Below are 21,841 nucleotides of genomic sequence, written 5' to 3' on the forward strand. Positions count from 1 at the left end.
ATTTTAGACAAAAGACAAGAGGAATTACATATATGTACATATTATTAAATAAGCCTGACATGAATGATAACTCAATTTGACTTAGGGATGGCAACGAGATGAGACGAGATGATACTACTTTTGAAGCTTCAGAGACGAGACACAAATTTGTCTAGGGGTTCGTCGGGCAGTTTGTTTTAATGCTTCTTCGATTCGTAAAATGAGACCAAATTACACTTATTTAAACGTGCACAAGCTTTGAATATGAATAAATCTACTATTTGGCCTATCGTTATTAGTCTTCCTACAATTCAATCCCCCGGTATGTTTTTTGAAAATAATAAAATCCGATGGAACCATTTATACGGATCCGCGTGGTCCAATTTTGAATCACTCTTTCGCATAGATCCGGATGAATTTGAGCTATGTGTGTGAAGGTGTGTTATGTTCACCTTTCACCTTTTGGTGTATTTGCATAGACCTGCAACTTCAAGAAACCTCACAGAAAAAAGTTTAACGGTGTCAAATATCATGACTTTGGCGGCCAATTCACATCACCCCTGAAATAACCTCAGATCGTTCATGCAAAATGCCAATTGTGACGTTTGCTGTGTTGCACCAAGCGCGCGCCGTCCTGATAAAACCACATGTCGTCTTAGTCTTTATGGTTCATTTTGGGCCAGACGAAAGTGGTTATTATCGTTATGTAGCGCTCGCTGTTGACGTTGACCACCTTACTAATGTCGTTTTCCAATTAGGCGGCCGACCCATGATTTTTCGGCTAAAATTAGGGTCCTCTTCCAAACAATTCGAAGCCCAGTCAGCGAACAAACAACGTTGTCTATGGTCATGAAATTTGAGCTCCTGGGTCAGTTAGGTCTTGTAAGGGTGTGGGCCCAAGTCCCGATGCAAAATTAGCCACGTTGAAGTGTGCGAAGGAATAGATTGACTCGAACTGTGGCTATGTTCTCAGCCGGTCTTGCGTTCCTTCAACGTGGGGGTGTTGGTTGATTGTTTACTGAACCGGTCGTTTCAAATTTGGCCACCAAACCTTTAAGAGTCGACTGTTAAGGGCCACCACGTCTACCGTAACGTTACGTTTGCGTTAACGAGCATTTATTTTAATAATAAAGTTTTATCATTTTAACGTTCTGTTCAATCGTGTAACTTGCAAATTTGATTAGGTATAAGCAATTGAGTAATAAACAAAAGATTAGACAGTTGTCACCAACACAAAATGGCCACCAGGGGGGTCCAAAATCAACCCTCGTAAATTGCAAAATCCTTTGCATAGGCTTAACGAAACGTGACTACCGACGAAACTACTGACGAGAAAATAGCGAGATCGAAATCGAATACCGAGAAGAGACCGAAATTTTTTGATTTTGACGAGACCGAGACGTCTAAAAAAATTCGTATTTTGAACTATCATGATTATTTTCTTCAAAATTTATTTTATCATAAGAAAAATTAATAAAAGTCCAGAAAAATTAGATAGAGAATGGTCTTACTTTGAAAATATTTCTATAAATCTGAATTTTGATGAAGAACTTTATTTATAAGTTCCAAACACTTTCTTAAAAGTCTTTATTAATAGGTCTCTAACAGACTTTCTTAAAAGTCTCCTTATTTTTTATGGTAACACAAAATTTTAAGGTATAAAAGGGACTCAATTTTAGATTTTTTTTTGAAAATTATAAAAAAACACTATAGAAAAACAATATTCAATACTTATTTCGTACAGTTGATGGATTTGGAACAACTTTAGAAACAAACAGAAGGCGGTAAAACTATCGATGAAATCAATGACGTATGTTCGTTTAAGTTCTTAAGTTTTAGCAATCCAAAATTTATTTTATTCTTGCAAATGGGGGTACAAAAACTTGGACTTTTCCTGCTATGTTAAACACCTTTGGTTTTGTTTGCCTTTCTTGTAGTACACTTAACAATCGTAAAATATATTTCTAACTTCCCACAATTGTCCACGGCTCAGTAATTTTGTAGAATTAAACGACACGTATCCGATATTTTTGGGCTATAAATACCATCATCCGAATTTTTAATTAATGTATTTAGTTTTATTGTTAATTATGCTGTTTTGTTTTGAAGAACGAAATCTTAAGAGTTAAAATAAAATCTGGTTATTTTTAAAATCAATATATAAGATTTTTAAAGTTAATATTTCCGGATTTAAGTTTATTTATCTTATTCTTACAAAATGACACGGTTTAAACGTGTTCAAGTTTTAACAATTTTGGAGAGTTAGAGAACATTAAAATAGTTACAAAATCACTAACAAGATAGATGGTTATCTCTACAAAATATTCTTAAAATTATTTATTTTAAAGTTTGAAAACTCTGAATATCGAAATATGATAACCCACGCTGATAACTTTCCATCCCGTCTTACGTTTGAATTATTTTAACAACATTTTAAATTTCCAACAATATTATGCATATTTTGGAATAGTTTAATTTCAAAATTGAGTTTTGTTAAGAGATTTTTAGTCGAAAACCAATGTTTTCCAATTTTAGTAGCACTTTTTTTGTAGATTTTATTTTGATATGAAAAAATTGACTGTTGGATTTTTATTAAAAAAATTGTCGAATGCAATATTATTTGTGAGATAAAATTAGTTTTAAGTAAATATCTTTATTTATTGAAAAAAATTTTGAGTCAAAAGTAAATTTTTACCCAACTTTAGTATTTTTTATGTTTGTTAGTAAAATTTTCGAGGTGACAATTATTTTTTTTAACTGGATTTTTTTCCAAAAAAATTCTTGCTTTGATTTAAGTCACTAGCGTTTTCGGTTCGTGAAATGTTAAGGGTTAATCATAATATTTACCTTTTTTTTAAATTGTTATGGGAAAAGATCTACCAACTCAATTTTTTTGAGATTTTTATTCGATATCTTTATTGGTTCTAAGGCTATGAATGACGAAAAAAACTTCCCGAACTTAAAGACGTACGAACATATGTACACACGCACGCACATACATCCCTCTAAAGATCTTTTTTTCGACTCTAGGGACCTTGAAACGTCGAGAAATGTCAAAATCGTATAATTTCTTATACGTGCTCAGTTAATAAAGACAACAAATCAATGACTCTGAGTACGTTTGTTTTTGAAAATCTCACTAAGCTTTAGTTTAATTTCAACTCAAACTCAAATAGCATTTATTTGCATTGGAAAATACGTACCTAGTTATTTCAAATTGAAACTTCACACAGCGAAACCTAATAGCTCATTTCATTCTTTAAATAAAAAATAATTTCACATAAGTTCTTCTAAAATTGTTTCATAATAGAAAAATAAGTTTAGTTTTAAGGAAGACAAATGACTTAATTAATTTAATCGTTTTTAATTTTACAACTTTGTACCTCATTAGAAACAACAAGAAATCTTACCTCTATCACAAAGTTGTCAGTAAACGAATGAACCATCCGGCCACAGCTCGCATTCAGCTCAATCGGTTCACATCCACTACCAGCAGCATACGCCGCCGCCGTCCGCAAGTAGCCACTTGCTGGAGTCGCTGACACAGTCACCAAGTTGCTCAGCACTCGCGTTGCATCCTTAGATTTTGTGTACAACGAATCATACGACGGGGGCTCCACACTCAGGCATTTGTTGAGACTAGGAATCGGGCCATAGTAAGGATAGCTGAATCGAAAGTTGTCGCACCGGTCGGTCTTTCGAAAGTAATCCGTACCGCTGCCGCCGCCAACACCGCCATTGTTGTTAATGCTGGTACCGCTATAACTTAAAATACTACTGCTACTGTTATTGATATTATTATTATTTCTAACACTGTCATGTTGATTAGATAAAGGCACGAAAGGTGTAATCGGGTCGTTGGACCCGAAGTACGGCATTATAGCCGCTGGTGGAGCGAGGGTCAGTCCGCCATACTGGTAGTAGTCGTGGCTGCTCTGGGATTTCCTCAACTTCCTGTTTAGGCGTTCGTCGTCATCGTCCGAGGAGCTCTCTGTTGGTGTCCGTTCGTAAGGGGTCCATAGCATCGAGGAGAGGGCCTCCTCAACGTCAGGTGGGCGCCGATGATGGCTGCTGCGTTGCTGCTGCTGCTGGTTTTGTGTCTCCCTCTGTTGATCCATCATTTTCAATTGTCAGTTGGAGCTGGCGGATATGCATTTCACACAGATGGGGGGCTTGTCACTTGCTGTTTCTGTTGCTGGAGGAGACTTGAAGTTGGTTCCTGATGTGTGTCGATGGAAGTGGTTGATGCCCACTGGCACTTGTCATCATTGTTGGGATCACGCACGCTGATGCTCCTTCGAGTCAAAGCTGTTGAAGCTGATGTATCGGGAGCCATGGTCTTGGCTAAATGATTCACTGCCAACTTCATTATCATCGTTCTATCATCTCTCGGTGGGAGACAACACAGGCACACTTTAAAGTCGGTTTTATTTTGTTGGTTTAAATTCGACGAAGTGCGAGCGGATGGCTGTGGTGGGGCAGTTGAAACCAAAGTGAAATGTAGCTATTAATGGCACTATCGAAGATTTGTGTCGCCACAAAAGACCTCGCACATCTGTGACTGAGCTGTGTGTGATATCCGTAAAAATACTTTCACCCCAACGACGTCAACAACGACGACGATGACAACGACAACGACGACACAACGATAACGATGATGATGCTGCCACTGCTCTCTGCCGATGCGAAAAATTTAATTATGGTGCTCGTTTGATTGCATTATCCAACATGGCTGCAGAGTGATATGAAAATTATTATCATTGCTTGACGATTTATTTCCGTTTTGTTGAGGACGGCTACTTAAGAGTGCGGATACTCGTACAAAGGAAAATGAAGTCCATACGAGGAAAAGTGATTTTCTTATTTTTATTTTTGTCTCCCTGCCTTTGTTGATGGGTTTTGCAGCCTGCAAGTAAACAAACAGAGAAAATGTTAATAATAGTATTATGAGATACTTAAGCTGAGTAGTGAGTATGTTGAGTATGGGTATAACAAAGTGTTGTCATGGGAAAGTTAAATTTTATTTTAATGAATAATGACATGAACTCGCTAACCTGAGACGTCGAGTCTGAGTTGAGTGGATGAGGACTGTGATTATTAACAGAGAGCTAAGAAATGTATAACCAGCAGTTAAGTGTTTATAACATTTGTAGTCATTTATTATCCATTTTTGTCGTTTTAATGAAAAGATGTACTTGAGAAGGTGAGTGAAGATGTTTAATTTTCTTGGAAAATGCAAGTCGATTATGTTTATGTTGGAGAATATACTTTCTCTTAATGGAACTTGATTGTTTCTCCAACTAAAAGGGAGTTTTGGTCATCTTAAATGTTTTTTTAGATTTTTAAAAATCAATTATATAATATTAAAAGAGGCTGTGATGCGACCCACAAGGGTAACTTCACATCTCGTCTGTCGATTAAAGGTTTGTAGGTTTCGTGTTTTGATCAAAAAGTTGTCAGTTGAATTATTCTAAGAAGTTTATAAAATTTCAACAATATTTTGCATATGCTGAAATTTTTGTAAACGAGATTTTTAGCCGAAAACCAAATCTTACCAGTTTTAGTAGCATTTGCGTACTTTTTTTGTACATTTAATGTTTGTATGTTAAAACTAAATGTTTGATTTTTTAAAAAATTTACTGAATATATAATATTATTTATTGTAGAATTTGGATTTTTCTCTAAATCTTGAAAACAATATTTCTTATAGAAACCACAATCTCAAATTTTTAAGAAGATTTTTGATTCGAAAATCAATTTTTACCAACTTTTAGTAATGTTTTATTTATAATTTTATTTTTTGTAACAAAACTGCCAATTCGATTTTTCTTAAATTTTTACTGAATGTTGGGAAAATATGTTTTTTAAGATAAAATTAATTTGAACCAATATTTCATATTTGTGAAAAGATATTTGAGTCCAAAATCAATTTTTTTATTTCTAGTAATGTTTTGTTTAGATTTTTTTGTAAGAAAACTGTTAATTTGATTTTTCTCAAAATCTTATAAGATGTTAAAAACTATATTTTTCGTTGCATTAAATTATTTTGGAGATAAAATAAATTTTGTTTCGTACAATTTTTTAGGTAACAAATACTTCTTTTCAGTATTTTTGATTTATTAAAAAAACGTTCATTGGATTTTTTTTAAATATACGTAATTAGTTAGTAATTAATTAAAATTTAATTCAAGTTGCTAGCGTTATTACTTCGTGAGATATTTTGGGTTAACTAAATGTTCACCTATTTTAAAAATTGTTTTGTTTGAGTCCTTTTTTATTCCATTTTGGAAAGCATTACACTTTGGTGGAAAACCTGGAAGCAGATTTGATAGCTTAAGTACGAAATATTCTTTTAAGCCCATCTGCCACACAAAAATATAATGGTCTGAAGACACGAGTTCTGTCAGAAATTCAAGAGACGGAATTAAAAGGCTACGCACCCTTCTCAGTGGCATCACTCTCGACGGAAGACGCCCATCCCAGCGTCATAGAAAGATGAAAGAGCTTACTTGGCCCACAATTTCTGAAGATATCCTCAGGTCCCTATTGATAAAACAACTGCCAAACACAACGTCTGGCAGACGGCTATGCCACAGCCTATAATTTGTATTTTATCTTATTTGATTTGTATATATTATTAACCAAATTTGTATATTTAGTTGAATTTTTTGTGAATAAAATAAATCTTATCTTATAAATAAATCTTATTCTCACAACTAAGTAAATCCTATCGTATCTTGAAAATCAAGACCTTACTAATTTGGCATTTATGGCAGATAAAATCTCTAATTTTTACTCCAATTCAGACATTTCTTATATCTAAACACCAATGCCGCCGGCATCATTCAGTGTTGCTGGAATTTCTGAATTACAAAATCAGATCGCTGATCTTTAAAAGCAAATTAAACAGCGTGTTTTTAGCTGCATAAGAAGTTTCGATAGTTGTATGCTCTCGTTTGAAACTTGACCATTGCAAACACTTTTGAAATTATACTGCTCAGAACAACACTTTCAAATCATAGAAATTTGCTTTGAACAAATTAAATCTGTTTGTGAAATTCATGGAGAACTTTTATTTGAAGAATGGAGTTTAATGATTACGCAGTATTTTAACAGTATTTCTGTCGTCTATTGTTGCTTAAAGTTTTCAAGTTCTAAAAGACCATCAAAAGTATATCAACTGATGAAAATGATGTTCTTAAAGAAGTGTGACAAATTTTAAGGAGTGAAATTGAGATACCATTTACACAAATTATAAATGGAAAAGATGCGAACAAGAAATAATTCGGTTCAAAAAGATCCTTTGGGTAATTTTTCGCAAAACTACAATTTTCAAAATATATAAATCAGACTATTGCTTTAATAGTCTAAAAATCCAAAGCCAATTTTAAGATGTTGCATATTAAAAAACCTTTTTTTCTCTGGTGTTTTATTAAATTTGAAAAGAACTTACTAACTATTGCATATGTTTTAAGATATCCAACATATTGTACAAAGAAAGCCCGACGGCAAATTTTAGCTTAAACCATACCAATCTCTATTCTACTGCTCTTTCTATCTCCTTTTGATTTGCGCAAAAGAATGATTAATTGGGATTTTCATTTCAAATACCTTAACTTAAAGATAAAATACCTTTAAGCTGATCCCTGATCTACTTAGAACATTGATTTCACAGAACTGCTAATTAAATTGGCTCAAGGTTCATCATCGCATGAATGAGACTTTTAAAATTAATATTTCAACCAAAAGTTACTTTGTACGGAATTTTAAAATTTCCTGTTTTTGATTAAAACCAACAAACCATGAATTTTAAGTAAAAAAAACAACAAAAAGAAAAACAAAATTGTTGCAACTCATCTTCATCACAAAAATGCTGACCTCATCCCCATTACAAAAACCTGACCTAGTTTGTTTGTTCTCTTTTGCCTTTTGGTCGTATCTCGCAGTGAAATGAAAAATAAGTTCCCTCTTTTAATATGTATGTTTTCCTTTGGGAGCCGTCTATTTTGTAGACGGATGTTTCTCTGACGTCCGTTCGTCTCGGTCGCTTGTTGTCTTTGGGTATGGGGTGGTTGTCTGTTTTCATCCCTAAACCTTTATGTTATCCAACATTAAAATCCAGCAATGACCTATTGAAAAATAACCAAGAAATCCGCATTGGGTAAACAAGCTCTAACTTACTGATGCTCTGCTCATCTCAACGTCAGGAATGTCAAACCGAGACACCATCAGTAATACAAAATCTAAGCAGAAACAGTAACACAAACAAAAACAAAAGCAAGACGAAAACACAAAAGCCAGGAAATGCCGGATAAAAAGATAAACAATTTCATCTCTGCAATCGGTTTCTAACATCCGTACCAGATGGACAATAAATATTTCGCAATGGTGCGGCGCTGTGCGGTGCGGAATTCATAGCAAAAAAGATATACAATATGACGAGGAATCGTCATGCCCCAGGCCAGCACATAAATCAAAACCGAAATCACATTCTGTCAAATAAGTCCCAATTGTTTTGACCTACATTCACCATCACGTTTTCAGGACCACACCTTTGCCCTACGATGATGGTGCGATGGCGATGGTGGTTAATGGTGATGCTGGGTTATTTCGCTTGTCAGTATTGGAATTGGTATGGTATGGTATGGTATCGTCCTCCCTAGGGTTGACCGAGGACAGTTTTTCGTCCTGCTAATGAGTTTTCCGTCAGCATCATCAAAAATTGTATCTAGCTGTGTGTACATTAAATTTTTCTTTTGTTCAGTAATTAGAAAGGGAACGGTGGTGGATGTTGCCATTATTAACAATTACACTATTTAATCCTGGTTAATGCCATTAGCTGTTACTTCTGCGGTAGCCTTGAAAACCACAAAGACCCCATTACGGTGAATTCAATTTACCCTTGGAATATGGAAGCTTTTGAATGCTTATTAACGTCCAAGCAAAACGAAATGTTCTGTAGGTGATTTCCCTTGAGGACGTTTTTTTTGTTATTTCACAACTGACAAATAAAAAAATAACCTACAAAAAGTAGCTAAATTACATTAGTAGCTAGGGAGCTGAATTTAAAAAAAAAAAGGGACGAAATGGCGGCACGGAACAGGTTTTGCTGTCATCATCACCATAATAAACAGTAAAACGAGGAAGAGGGCTAGGTACCTCAGAGCTTGCAGCAGACTAACCAAGCGACCTCGACTTGTGGCAACATTAAACACCAATGTTTATATGCAAACTACTTTCGTGGTATTGACAGGCGCGAATGCTGGATTTTTAGTAAAGGTAAAAGGGGAAGAGAACATTGATGAAGGTTTTAACTGTTTAACAACGTTTCATATTATATCACTAATAAATTGAAGTAGAAGTTGAAAATAAAACATTTCTGAAATCTATTTGTAGAAAACTATTTTTTAAAAGTTTTTAAAGTATACTATCTTACGAAGTTACGTTGTTTTTCAACAGGGACGCTACAAAAGTAGACTGGCAGGGAAAGCAAACGTCGCCAAATTTCTTGCCGCTCTTTTGACAATTCTCTTCAGTAATGTTTGCAATTTCATCATGGAAAGATATATGAACCAACAACGAGTCGAAAATATTAAAATTTACTACCGGAATTCGGAGTTAGTGGCCTCAACGTTAAGAGCGCTACCTCCAATCTATGGTCGCCATAATCATCCTAGCAGATCAACAATTGAGCGCCTAGTGGATAAATTTGAATCCCAAGGCACAGAACAAAATGTTGCTGTGCTAGTGAGACAAAGAAGAACCCGCAGTATCGAGAATATTTCTGACGCTGAAGCTTCAGTTGCAGAAAGCCCAAATATGTCTCTTATACGTAGTTCATAAACGTTGGGCATCTCTGTGACGTGCGTCGTTGTGGCGAATTTCGCGAACAAATCTTACAAGATTAAACTGACGCAAGAACTAAAGCCGCTTAACCACCGAAAGCATCCTATGTTAGTGAATTGGACTGAGCAACAACTTGAAAGTGATTCTAGTTTTCATCGAAAAATCATCTTCAGCATTGAGGCTCATTTCTGGCTGAATGGCTTCGTCAATAAACAGAATATGCGGTACTGGTCAGTCAGCAATCCACACGTATTCCACATGTCATCATTGCATCAAAAAAAAAATACGGTTTGGTGTGGTTTATGGGCCGGCGGCGTCATTCGGCCGTAAGTACTTCTTCCATGATAATCAAGACCGGCACGTTACTGCGAATGGGGATTGCTACCGTTCAATGATATATTTGAATGAATATTTTGGCCCCAATTGGATGATATGGACTTGGAAGACATGTGGTTCCAACAGGACGGCCCGGCGCCATAAGCTACACAGCAAAAGTCATAATCAATTTATTGGAAACCAAGTTTGGAGAACGTGTTCTCTCACAAAATGGTCAAGTCGCTTGGCTGCCTCGATCGTGCGATTTGACGTCGTTAGACTATTTTTTGTGAAGCTGTTTCAAGTCTATGGCCTGTGCTAACAAGCCAGCGACGATTAATGACCTTTGTACGAATATCGAACGTGCAAATACAGCAGTATCGGCCAATTTATGCTAAAAAATCGTAAAAAATTGGGTTCAGCGTCTGGACATCTGCAAGCGTGCCTGGGGTGGCAAAAGAAATTAAGTTTCATACATAATGGCACTGAACTTACTTCCACAGGATTAAAGAATTGATTAATATCGGGAACTAAGGATATAAGTTTCTATTTTAACAGGCCATATTCTAGCCTTCAAAATTGTGCAAAATTTTTTAGTTCTGTCAAGTTGATGGGAAATTTCTGATCAATAGCAAACATTTCGTTCTTTCCGTACAATTTCATAAAAGTCAAAATGTTAAGTTTAAATGTGGAAAATATTAAAACTACAGTTTAACTAATTCAAACAGGTTCATTTTTAAAAATGATACAACTCTTCTGATTAATAAAATATTTGACAAGGTTTGTTTAAAATTGAAGTCTACATTTTTGAAAAAGTTCAGCCAACTCCACGACAAAGTTCTATAATCAGTTTAAGAACTCGATTTAATAACTATAGGTTTTTTTTTAAACTGTTAGTTTTAAAAATAATTAGAACTCGCGCATTTCTTTACTTTCCATAAGGATCTGGGTTTAATAAAATAAACTTCAAGTTGACGATTAATAAACTACTTTCATTCCACCCGCTAAGAGTTTTTGACATACATTTCATTCTATCGAGTAATAATATTGATAGTTTGTCGGTTTTGATTAACCTGATAACAATTTTGTCATTTCTCAGTTTATTAAATAAATTGTCGATTTAAATTAATGTTTATTTTTATTGTTGTGTGAACCAATGTCGTCTTTTAAAATGTTTTGCATATTTGATTCTAAAATATTTTCGAAATGCTCGCTGTGCTGAGAACTATGTCATTTTAATGATTCACATAACATCAGCGGTTAGAATGTTCATGGACCTTAAGGTTACAGAAATTGAAACAGGGTCTACGGATCTTATACCTTCCTTGGAACGTTCATAGAACGAAGTAAACGTGAAGAAGGTAAGGGGGTTGTTGGGAAACATTAATGAGATTAACACGGATCTTAAATTGCAATATAATTTTCATTGAAACTTTTATATGATTTTTCAACGCAAATTATAACTGAACAAACATTATAACAACATTGACCCTAAAATTTGAGGGTATAATAAGTCGAAGTTTTATCTCAGACTGATATTTTTATCAGAGTTCTTACAGTCGTGAACTTAATGAAAAAATGAGTTAGAACTCAAAAGAGTTCCAATTTTTCAATAGAGACTAATTTTTCAAATTTCCAAGTTTTCAATAGAGACTAGAATCTTGTCAAGGAATTGGCCGTAAATATTTCATATTAAAAAAAAAATTAATTAATCTAAAACTTAAGTTCAACTCACAAATTTCGGGCAGAAGTTCCAATAACAAGCTCAATTTTTCAGACGGAATCCAGAAAACAAAAATTTAAAATATATAGCTATAGGACTTGTATATTATTGCTTAAACATTATGTTTCATATATTTCATTGCTTTCGTTGTTTTACAGATATACTCATTAACAATATTCAGTCAATTACCCATTTGAATCATACTGTTATATAAGTTCTAAGATATATTCTATTTTTTCAGCTGCACATCAAGAATGTGAAATTCTTTTATAAAACTTTTTTTTAAACCCTTCTTTATTTTGCTGACGGTCAAACGTTTAACAAAATAACTAAACCCTTAAGTTTTTCCGAACTTTACAAATAAAGTTTGTATGCCTGGTCCACGTTTGAAATTGCTTTTGACTGAGCTAACAACTTGTATTTTAATTGATGAATATTTTTGAGAAACGCACAAGGTTGCAACTACAACTGGCCAAAGATGTCTGCTATTTGTGTTGTACTTTGTTCTTTTGATTTTAACCTGTCTGTCTATAATTAAGAAATATATCCGCAAACCTCTTGCACCCGCATCTGGTTCTTGATATTTACATACTTAGAATCAAAAGGAACACATTTTGTATTTTCTTTGATCCTTGAAAACTATACAAAACGAGGCCACTTTAAAAATGCTTATACCATCAAAACAGGAAAAGAAGAAAATTTGTTTGTTTTCTTCCAAAAAAAAAGAAAAGGAAAATATCAGACGAAGAAAAGAGGAAACTAAGAGATTGTGACGTACTCAAGTATTTAAAGTATATCTAGATACGTATAAGCTAGTTAAACAAATAGCAATGCTTTTAATAATGCAAGTTGTGTGTTTTTCACTTCAGTCTATAGAAACCATAGTCTAGAGGTAAGTTCGTTAACTTTTCATTAATTCAATTGAATTAGTTTGAATGACTGTCTGCTTGTCTGCCAGAATAAGAAGAAAACAAAAATTCAAGGAGCCATAACCTTCCGCATCCTTTATTTTCTGAACAGAGAACATACCTTCTCCTATATACAATGTGATAGGAAAGACTTAAATAATATACTTTTATATACTATAAAATGGTAGTTTAATAGGTAAGTATATATGTATGTGTAGATTATATATTTATGTGTCTATAACTATTATATACAATGTGACTGAAGAGGAACGAAAATTAAGAAGAATTTCGAATGGAATGGTACCTATTTTGCAAACGGAAAGATGCTTTTGGAATTAGGGATTCAAGTAGGTAGGTACTTTTCCACTCTATTTGAGTGAATGAATATTTATTTTATTTAAGATATTTGCTTAAAGGGTGAATTCTCCGAAAGTTTCTTTGCAGAGAATAAAATATCTTATGCAGCTCTTTCATTTTGTTTGTCTTTTGTCTCTTTCTTTCAATCTGTTTGCCGATGAAGGATTTCAAATAACTCAAACTCTAAGAGTTCTCAAAAGTTATTCAAGTGTGTATGAAATATATGTTTTGGGTAAGCTGTATAATATTGAAGGTAAATATAAATAAATTAAAATTTATTCTATAGAAATTTGAAAAGGATCTGTTTTATTGCAATTTTACTTAAAATCGTACTCATTGTATGAATACTTGACCCCTATGTATGTATGTGAATTTCCAGAATATCTTTTCAGATAATATTTTTAATGAGCAAGAAGATGCAATGATGAAATCAGTCTTGAGTTTTTTAATAACTAAAAAAGGCTGCAATCTTCTTATAATTTCAATGCTGGTCCTTTTAAGAAAAACAATAGTACATATAAGTGAAATATTTGTTAACAGTTTTATGGAAACTGGTACAGCGCTATGTAACCAGGGGATTTTTGATAATTTCCTTATATTTCAGAAATATCAAAGTATGGTTGAAGTTTTTTTACTGAGAGCCTATTGGTAGGTAGGTAGAAATGGCGATTTCAAGGCAAACTAGCCTCATATCCAATTAGCGCTTTAGTGCGCCGTTTTGATACCAAAAACTCGTTTGATCTTTGATTGAAAGGGATAGATTGATAGAGAAGCTTCATAGCGATTATGTTAGAGCCATTTTGTCGCTCAAGTTCATCAAGTTCTTGAAAGAATGATTTTCGAAAGCATTTCATTCTGGTGTTTGCCAAAGCAGGAAATGTATTATGGTTTCACTATCTCTTTGGTCACTACAGCTACGGCAAAAGGTAGAGATACCCAACTTCTCTGCATGAACTCCTATAGGCCAATGTCCGGTACAAACCGCAAAAATCGCCAATACTTTACAGTAAGAAATTACACAGGTACATTGCGGCGTATACGCACTATTTTTTTTTTTTTTTAATTTTTCGCACATTGTTGTTAACGTTAAATTGACGGATTCGTGCCTCGTAGTAAAACCAATAGAATCTATTTTAGATAGTTGTCAACATTTTCTAGTCTTTCCCACTTGTTTCCTTAGATCGAAAATAAATATAAAAATCAAATATCTCATAATAATTCAATACTTCAAAGATAATTGTCGTAACGTCAAATCTTTGAAAGAGGTTATTGTAAACAATCTTATCAAACTTTGAAATCTTTCATAGTTTTAACTTTGCTCCGTCATTTCAGTGTTTTAGAGGTATAATAATGTCTGCACAAGATTCATGTAATCCAATAAATTCATCGTATATAACCAGGAACCATATCATCAATTACTCTTTACCACACTATCATTCCTATATCACATATGGATTCCAGGAAACAGGCTAATTTCAACCAAAGGCATTATTTTTCATCAGCCACACTTTTGCATATGAAAGGCAGGCATGCAGGCAGGCAGGCATATGATGCAAATTTTCATAAGATTGATAGTTTGATGATCCTCAAACCGACAACCCAGAAGAGCGGTCTATAACACAGCACAAAAATGATATGACATTTTGTTGTTTTAATATTCACAAGACACACTTTTTCGACTTTGGATAAATGACACAACCTATCATCGCATCATAGTCTCATTGCATTTAAACCTCAAGCAAGTGCAGTCTTTAACCAGTATACGAATAATATGATTGTAGATTTCAATCGTTGGTACAAAGCAAGTTGTATGATGTCTGTGGTGCGGAGGGATGACGACGATGACGATGACGCTATACGCGGAATCAGTAATGCAATTCAGCTTAAGTTGCAGAAAGTTCATTTGCAGAAAGTGAAATTGAAATCGCTTTGGGTTTGCCGACCCAGTCGACAATAATAATTAAATTAGCCACTTCCTTTTCTTTATGCAATTCGTTGAGACTTTTTCTAGTTTTTTTTACTTAGTGGTTATTAAAAACAATGTTCGGCTTAGTAAAAATAATTAAAAAAGCGCTTTTAATAATTTCAACATCAGCACTTGCAGAAGACGGTTTTGATAAAAGTTTCATCCCTTTGGCAATAAGGAACAAAGAAATCCAGAATAGTTTTAAATTGAGATGAGAAAGATATTTAATTAAAAAAATAATGGTTGCGAAAAAAATTCCAATTAATATGAGATCAAAAAAATGCAGAAAAATAAAACTCTAAAGTTAAAAATATTACAGCTATGTATATAAAACTCTTAATTCTGATTTATGCTAATGAAAATGATATTCAACCGAGAATTTGAACTACTTTACTTAAAAGATCTTATTCTTGGTCAACAAGTTATTGAAGTTATCATTTGCTAATTACGAGTAATTGTAAAGATATTAAGCTCTGGAAATATTCCGATGGTTTGCTATGAAGTATTTTTGCTGTTGGACCATCAAATTTAGATTTTGTTGAAGATTAATTTTTTCAGTAAGGATGACATATTTAACGTACGCTTGAAAAACTAAATACGGGGATTCTTATAAATCCGAATAGTTAGTTGCTTTCGTCTAAAAGAAAGTACAACCAAGATGAAAAATCTAAGACTTGGATAAAATTTAATTAAAAAAGATGAGATTATGGCCTAAAGATTTCTGATTTTCCTTGATAACAACAAAATAGCTGTTGACATTTTTAGACACAAATAATTTCGATAAAAAATCACGCATTCATTCCTTAAAATGTCTAGAGAAGAAATTCCTGTAAACCTCATTCAAAATTTAGAAAGTATAGTTTTAACTCAGATTGCCATTAAAAGTGACTTAGTACTCTAAAAATTCACTTAAATCCATTTCTAAGATTTATTTATAATTAATGGTTACAACTATGTTTTCGAATCAAAAAACCATTTTAATCCTTTCATCATACATAAGTATTCTAAAACTCGTGACAGTTCATCTAAATATATACACTTAAATAAAACAGGATATCCCTTCATTTCTCTTTCTTAAAAATCCTTCACCACCTTAAAGTAAACAAATATCTAGAACAACATGAATCAACCTAGGACCAACATTCACAAAGGATAAAAGAGAAAGCTGATGCTTATAAAATATTCAAACCCCACCAAAACATCTTTCATCTCACACAATTTTCATTTTCGTCCTGAACTTCATCACTTCTTTATAACATTTTTTTTGTGTCTTCAATTTTAATATCAACATCAGCATAAAATAAGAACCCAAGAAATAGTGAAAAGAAAACATAAACTTCCGTCCCATATAAGGATTCTTTAAAACTCTCAGAAAAGAAGAAAACCTATATTTTCTTGAAAAAAAAGTTCACCAACCTATGGCAAAACAAATTTGCAAACCATTAAAAGGTCAAAGTTTATTCAACTACTTCCATTGTCAATGAAGAATGGCCGGATTTGGGGCAAATCATCAAAAATTCTCCTCTTGCAAACATTTTTTCGTGTCCTTATTGAATCAAAAAAAGAAAAAGGAAACAAAAATTGACCGGAGCAAGCGAAAAAAAAGATCTTAAATAAACTCAACAAATCTGAAAGAACATAGCAAAGTCCATATTCCTTTTTCTTGATCTTATATCGTTGAGTATCGTAGGTCTTTCCTTAGGGGCCAGGCCGCAAAGCCCAACAAACTTATACTCTATTTCTTTATTTCTTTTGCAAAGGAAGTGAAAAGTCTTCCCGAAATCCAAATTATTAGTACTGGAGAAGTCCTATGTTACAAGGACAAACGTCGAATAGGGCACACAAGATGAACAAAATTCAAAGTACCAATTTGTGCTATCAACCAAAAAAGCTAACGGAACAAGCATACAATTTTATTTTCGTGTGTTTTTTTTATTTTTTTTAAGAACGCTTCAAGCTAAGTGGATTGCCAACGCATACCGAAGAGAATTCGAATTAGGAGCGAAATAAAGTTCGAGAAAATCAATGGAGGAAGTTGGAAGGTTATGTTCATATACATATTCTAAGAATTTAAGTGCACGTGTCTGCTTTAAGAACACACTTAAAGTGAACTCTCGCCACAAATATTAATTCAGGCAGCGTTGGGGGAGGTGGTGTGAAACAAAAACAAAAATCAATTTTGCACTTCAAACGCCACACAAAAAACTGCGGTGTATACAGAGGTGTATCCTTGATAAGAACTATATGTGCCACATCATGGTTATAAATTGTATCCTGTCAATTCAAACTACGGTGCATAACACATAAACATTAAGAGCTATACACACGTCCTTCCTGCTGCTGGTTCTGCTGCCATTTCTTTACAACTGCTCCACTCGTCATTTGCATCTCACTCTGCTCCCCCCCTTTCCTTCACTCACATCTAATTCAAGGATAAGCAAAAAGATACACACGACCAAACAACCAAACAAGCAAAGCATGTCCTTGTGAAACTGAGAACTGAAACTGAGTCCTGCTGCCTTCCTTTATCCTCACACCGTTGCCCACCCCTGCCCCGACAACCATTCTCAACCCAATCCTTGTCTTCTTCGTTTACACTCGCTTCAATTCAAAATCACATGTTGTTTATGATGATGATTTTCCATGCACAACGCAAATACTAAAGCATAGGAGATGGAAAAATAGAAACACAGCCAGCAGCAAGGACGACTTTGTTTTTCACCCTCGAGAGTTTTGTGGGTCGAGATGTGTTTGACATGAATGTCACATCCTTGTGGCATACCTTGGTGATGATAGCAGCACGGCGACCTCACTCCGTCTCCATCTCCGTCTCTGGTGTTTGATTGATTGAGTGTTGTAAGCCTCAATCACAGGTGGTGGGAAAGTGCATACGTATCCTTTTCACCTTATCACCGAAAAAAATAAAATTGGCACAAACCAACACTCTGTATTTTTGGATATCAGATCACTGACACTCTAACACTGTTTGAGCCTCTTCTAAATATGAGACCTCTCTTTTTTTTTGAATCACCAAAACCGATATCAATTGCCTCCTATTTCAATTATCAAAGCCGAAATATGTTTCACTGTCACACTGTTTTCTATTTTTCAAGCTTAAGGACTTTGATAGTCGTTTTTATTTGGGACAAACTATTTTTTTTAAAGAGTATTGTCTATCCGCGCGCACAAAATTCTACGAACGTCACGTATCCTTTACTCGAGCGAAACTAAACTTTTGATATCGCAATGAAGATTACTTATGATATGAAAGGCCTGGTCCTTCTTCAATGCGAGCAAGGATGCTCGATTTGGAGGTGAGTCGACGCACAAGTTGTGGATTCTAATGGTAGAAATTTTCAATGGCAGGTTTTTTTTTGGTAAACATTAAAAGGCCTCTCAGTTGAATTTAAGGAGTTTGTGAAACCAGGTTGATGATGATAAAAGAAGCGACCTTCTTAAAGCACGTTTATGTAGGAAGGCATTTAATCTTGGAGTTGTAATACATACATACGTACTTCATATTTGGAAGTTATGTTGTCCTTGTTCTCCGAGCAAGTGAAATTTCACCAGACAAATTTTTGGAATAATTTGGTTAACAAGTGTGAAACTTTTTCTTATTAATTTTGTAGCATGAAATTAGATCAGAAAAGTGTCAGGAGCAGAAACACAGAACGAATGTTTTTAGTAGAATCTTTGATTCAATTAATAAACCCGGTTTAAGTAGAGTTGAGCTTTGAAATTTGAATTCTTTGCTAAATAGTGAAATATCAATTCTGTTTTATTAAAAACAGAGCATCCGAAAATATACATTAACTGTTAAAATAACGGTAAAAGAGGGAAAGACAGTAAAATGAGAATGAGTGTTGGAGGAACCAAAGAGCCCTGGGGCACACCAGCATTTATTTTTTGGTGTTCAGAATTGATCCTTTCCAATACAACTTTTATGGAACGATTCGAAAGGCTTTTACTAATCCATGTACAAATTATGTCCGTTGCATATGGGCGTTGCAGGCCTTCCAGGCTTGATTGAACTTCTTCCGGTTTTCCTCAGTTACCTTTGGTCTGATGGTTTTTACCCTATTTTGGGACAAAAGTTTTCATTCCCAAAAGACTCAAACTTGTGATCATATCAGCGTTGGTGTCAACGTCATTAACGAGGAAGTGTAGTGACCAGTTGAAGATCCTAAAATAATTATTGAAACCGAGTTTGCTTTCTCTTGTTGCCAAACGGTTTTCTTAAGCGTTCTTTCTTTAACTGAAGAGTTTTGACGCGAAAAATTTGCTGATATAACACAATGGTCAGATGCGCCTAGAGGAGATAAAACACTAACACTTATCAGGGGCAGAGGTAAGAAACAAGTCAAGAGTATTTTCTGCTCGACCTACCACGTACTTTATTCGAGTAGGCCCGTTGATCAGCTGAGTTAGGTGGTTCAACTCAGCGAAGACCTCAGCAGACAATCCCTGGGTTGTTTTCTGACCCGAATGTTGAAGCCATGAATAATTGTGTACATTGAAATCCATCGTAATAGCGATTTCAGTGCACACTCTTACACATTTAAAACATTTTAAACATTTTACCAAATCGTTCAAAATGTTGCTAGGCAAACTTAAAATATATCTGGATACATTTTTGGACAAAAATTGGACCGAACGAAATTTTAATAAATAAAACATTCCCCTGTCAATTCCATGATGTTAATAATCCACTAAAATCTAGTATGAATTTGTAAATTTTCTTTAAAAACGTCTACTCTCACATAAAATATAAGGAAACATTCACACTAAAGTGGAAGTCATTAGTTTCAATTACTTCTGAAGCTGAAAACAACATGTAAGATGTGACTCAACATTTTATCTAAGGATTTTGTATCCTTGTGCGAGTGTCATGGACACTTCCAAGTATTTTTAGAAAACAAGAAAAATACAAACCTTTTCACATAGACAAACAGAATGTTGTTCAAAAGCTTTGACGGTAGGTATATGTTATTAAAGGGATTTACAAGGAAATTAAGTTCCGAGAGTTTGAAAAGATCCTTGCCAGTTAGTTGTTGATACTAATCTAATGGGGTGGCGCAACAGTCCGTTGTGAACCAGGGCCTAGTGACTTACAACTCTCAACCATTCCTGTGTGCGAGTACTGTTGTCAGGAATGGAGGGGACCTACAATTTTATGCCGAATCCGAACGGCTAGTTTGAGAAAGCACTTTTTTCATGACAAGAATTACTCTTGAAGGATTTGTCAAATCCTCGCAAGAGGCAGTACCCGCGAAAATTAATTTTTTTTTTTTTTAAATTAAGGTGGCACAGGCAGGGATTGAACCCAAGACCTCTTGCATGACAGTCCAACGCACTAACCATCATGCTACGGGTTGTTGATACACTCTAATTTATATAAGAGAAGATTTATTGCAGGGATTTAGTTGATTTCTGGTGAAGTACTTAGCAGCATGTGTCTGCGTATTATGCCTTCCTGTTTCATTGGAAATGGACATTGGAATAATCAGTGTCCTTATTTTTCTTGCTAGAAAGAAAACTCCACTGGAAAATAATAAATTTTGAAAAAAACAGAGTCCCAATTTCTATTTATTTTGTCATAATAAAAATAAAAATAAACCACCATTTCAAAACATTAGCATAGATGTCTATTTAAGCATTTTTATAATTTTGGTGACTTTTTTTACTATACCTACCCGGAATGCAATCCAATACATTTAATTGCTGCTGTTTAAAATTACTGTATAGTGTTTGTTTATCAATAAAAATCTCCATAGTGGTGCCGTGCAGTACTATAGCCCAGTCTCGTGCCGTGGTGCAAACAAGCGCCTCCATAATATTGAGGTCCATAACCATGTATAAATCTATATCCATAATGATATAAATGGGGATGGCATTCGATGAACACCAACTGACAAATTATAACAAGTGTAAAAAGTAAAACAATTTTCATTAAAAATAAAGAAAATTATAAACACAGTTATATTATAATTTAATTTGATTTATAACACTTACTGAAAATATTTCCATTTTAATTCTGAAAATGTTTTTAGGAGAACAAACAAACTATTTCCACTGGTTTCCTGAATGAAAAGAAAGTAATATTGCAATAATTTTATAAGATTATAGTTGAAGAAATATTAACTGGTCCTGATTGTTTAGTGTGCAACATGTTAGTGATATTGGAAAAAGTGTTACATTAAATTTATTTTTTTTTTGTACAGAAACAGAAACGATATGTGTTTACTATAAATTGTATTGTCGTAGGCCTGTCACACGATATTTACTTTAATTTTATTTTCTCAGGTACGTTAAAAATATAATTAGAAATTTGCAACGCTAATCATGCAAATGAAGCTACATTTAGAATACGTTTTAACTATGACAAAAAAGGTGTTTGTGGTGCTTTTAAAAACAAACTACTGTAATTTTTTGCACTGTTACAAATTGTCTTTTATAAAGAATTTCAAACAGTATACTATTCAGATCCGTGGAAATATTCCAAATGTGTATAACTAACCTAGTAGTACGGTATTATATAATTTTAATGCGTTTTTTTACAAAATAAATTCTATCCAATGTCAATATTATTGTTATTTCTAAAGATTTTCAAACTGAAAAATAATATTAAACAATTTTTTAAAAGTTTCTAGAGAGCAATTAGCTGAATATTTAACAATTTACGAAGAAATCCAGAATCTTCGTTTCGCTAACTAGTGAATTGCTAATTGCCTTTTATTAAAAACGATC

General features: G+C 33.9%; 2 protein-coding genes across 2 annotated transcripts in view; both read right to left on the minus strand.

The window, feature by feature from the left end:
- LOC129949191 (uncharacterized) overlaps positions 1 to 18,318 on the minus strand; it is a 126,440-nt gene extending 108,122 nt beyond the window's left edge. Inside the window, exons 1-2 of the mRNA XM_056060479.1 lie at positions 17,877 to 18,318; positions 3,390 to 4,885 (exon numbers count right to left, since the gene is read on the minus strand). Coding sequence (XP_055916454.1) covers positions 3,390 to 4,100 — 711 coding nt within the window. The 5' untranslated portion in view covers positions 4,101 to 4,885; positions 17,877 to 18,318. The remainder of the gene's footprint in view (positions 1 to 3,389; positions 4,886 to 17,876) is intronic.
- A 2,342-nt stretch (positions 18,319 to 20,660) lies between these two features.
- LOC129952765 (uncharacterized) lies at positions 20,661 to 21,326 on the minus strand. Its single transcript, XM_056065580.1, has 3 exons — positions 21,237 to 21,326; positions 21,107 to 21,174; positions 20,661 to 21,002 (listed from the first exon to the last, which is right to left on the minus strand). Exons 1-3 carry the CDS (start codon positions 21,261 to 21,263, stop codon positions 20,744 to 20,746), a joined length of 354 nt encoding a protein of 117 aa, XP_055921555.1. The 5' UTR covers positions 21,264 to 21,326; the 3' UTR covers positions 20,661 to 20,743.
- Between the last annotated feature and the right edge of the window lie 515 nt (positions 21,327 to 21,841).

This window comes from Eupeodes corollae, chromosome 3 (assembly GCF_945859685.1).
Source record: "Eupeodes corollae chromosome 3, idEupCoro1.1, whole genome shotgun sequence".
NCBI lineage: Eukaryota > Metazoa > Arthropoda > Insecta > Diptera > Syrphidae > Eupeodes > Eupeodes corollae.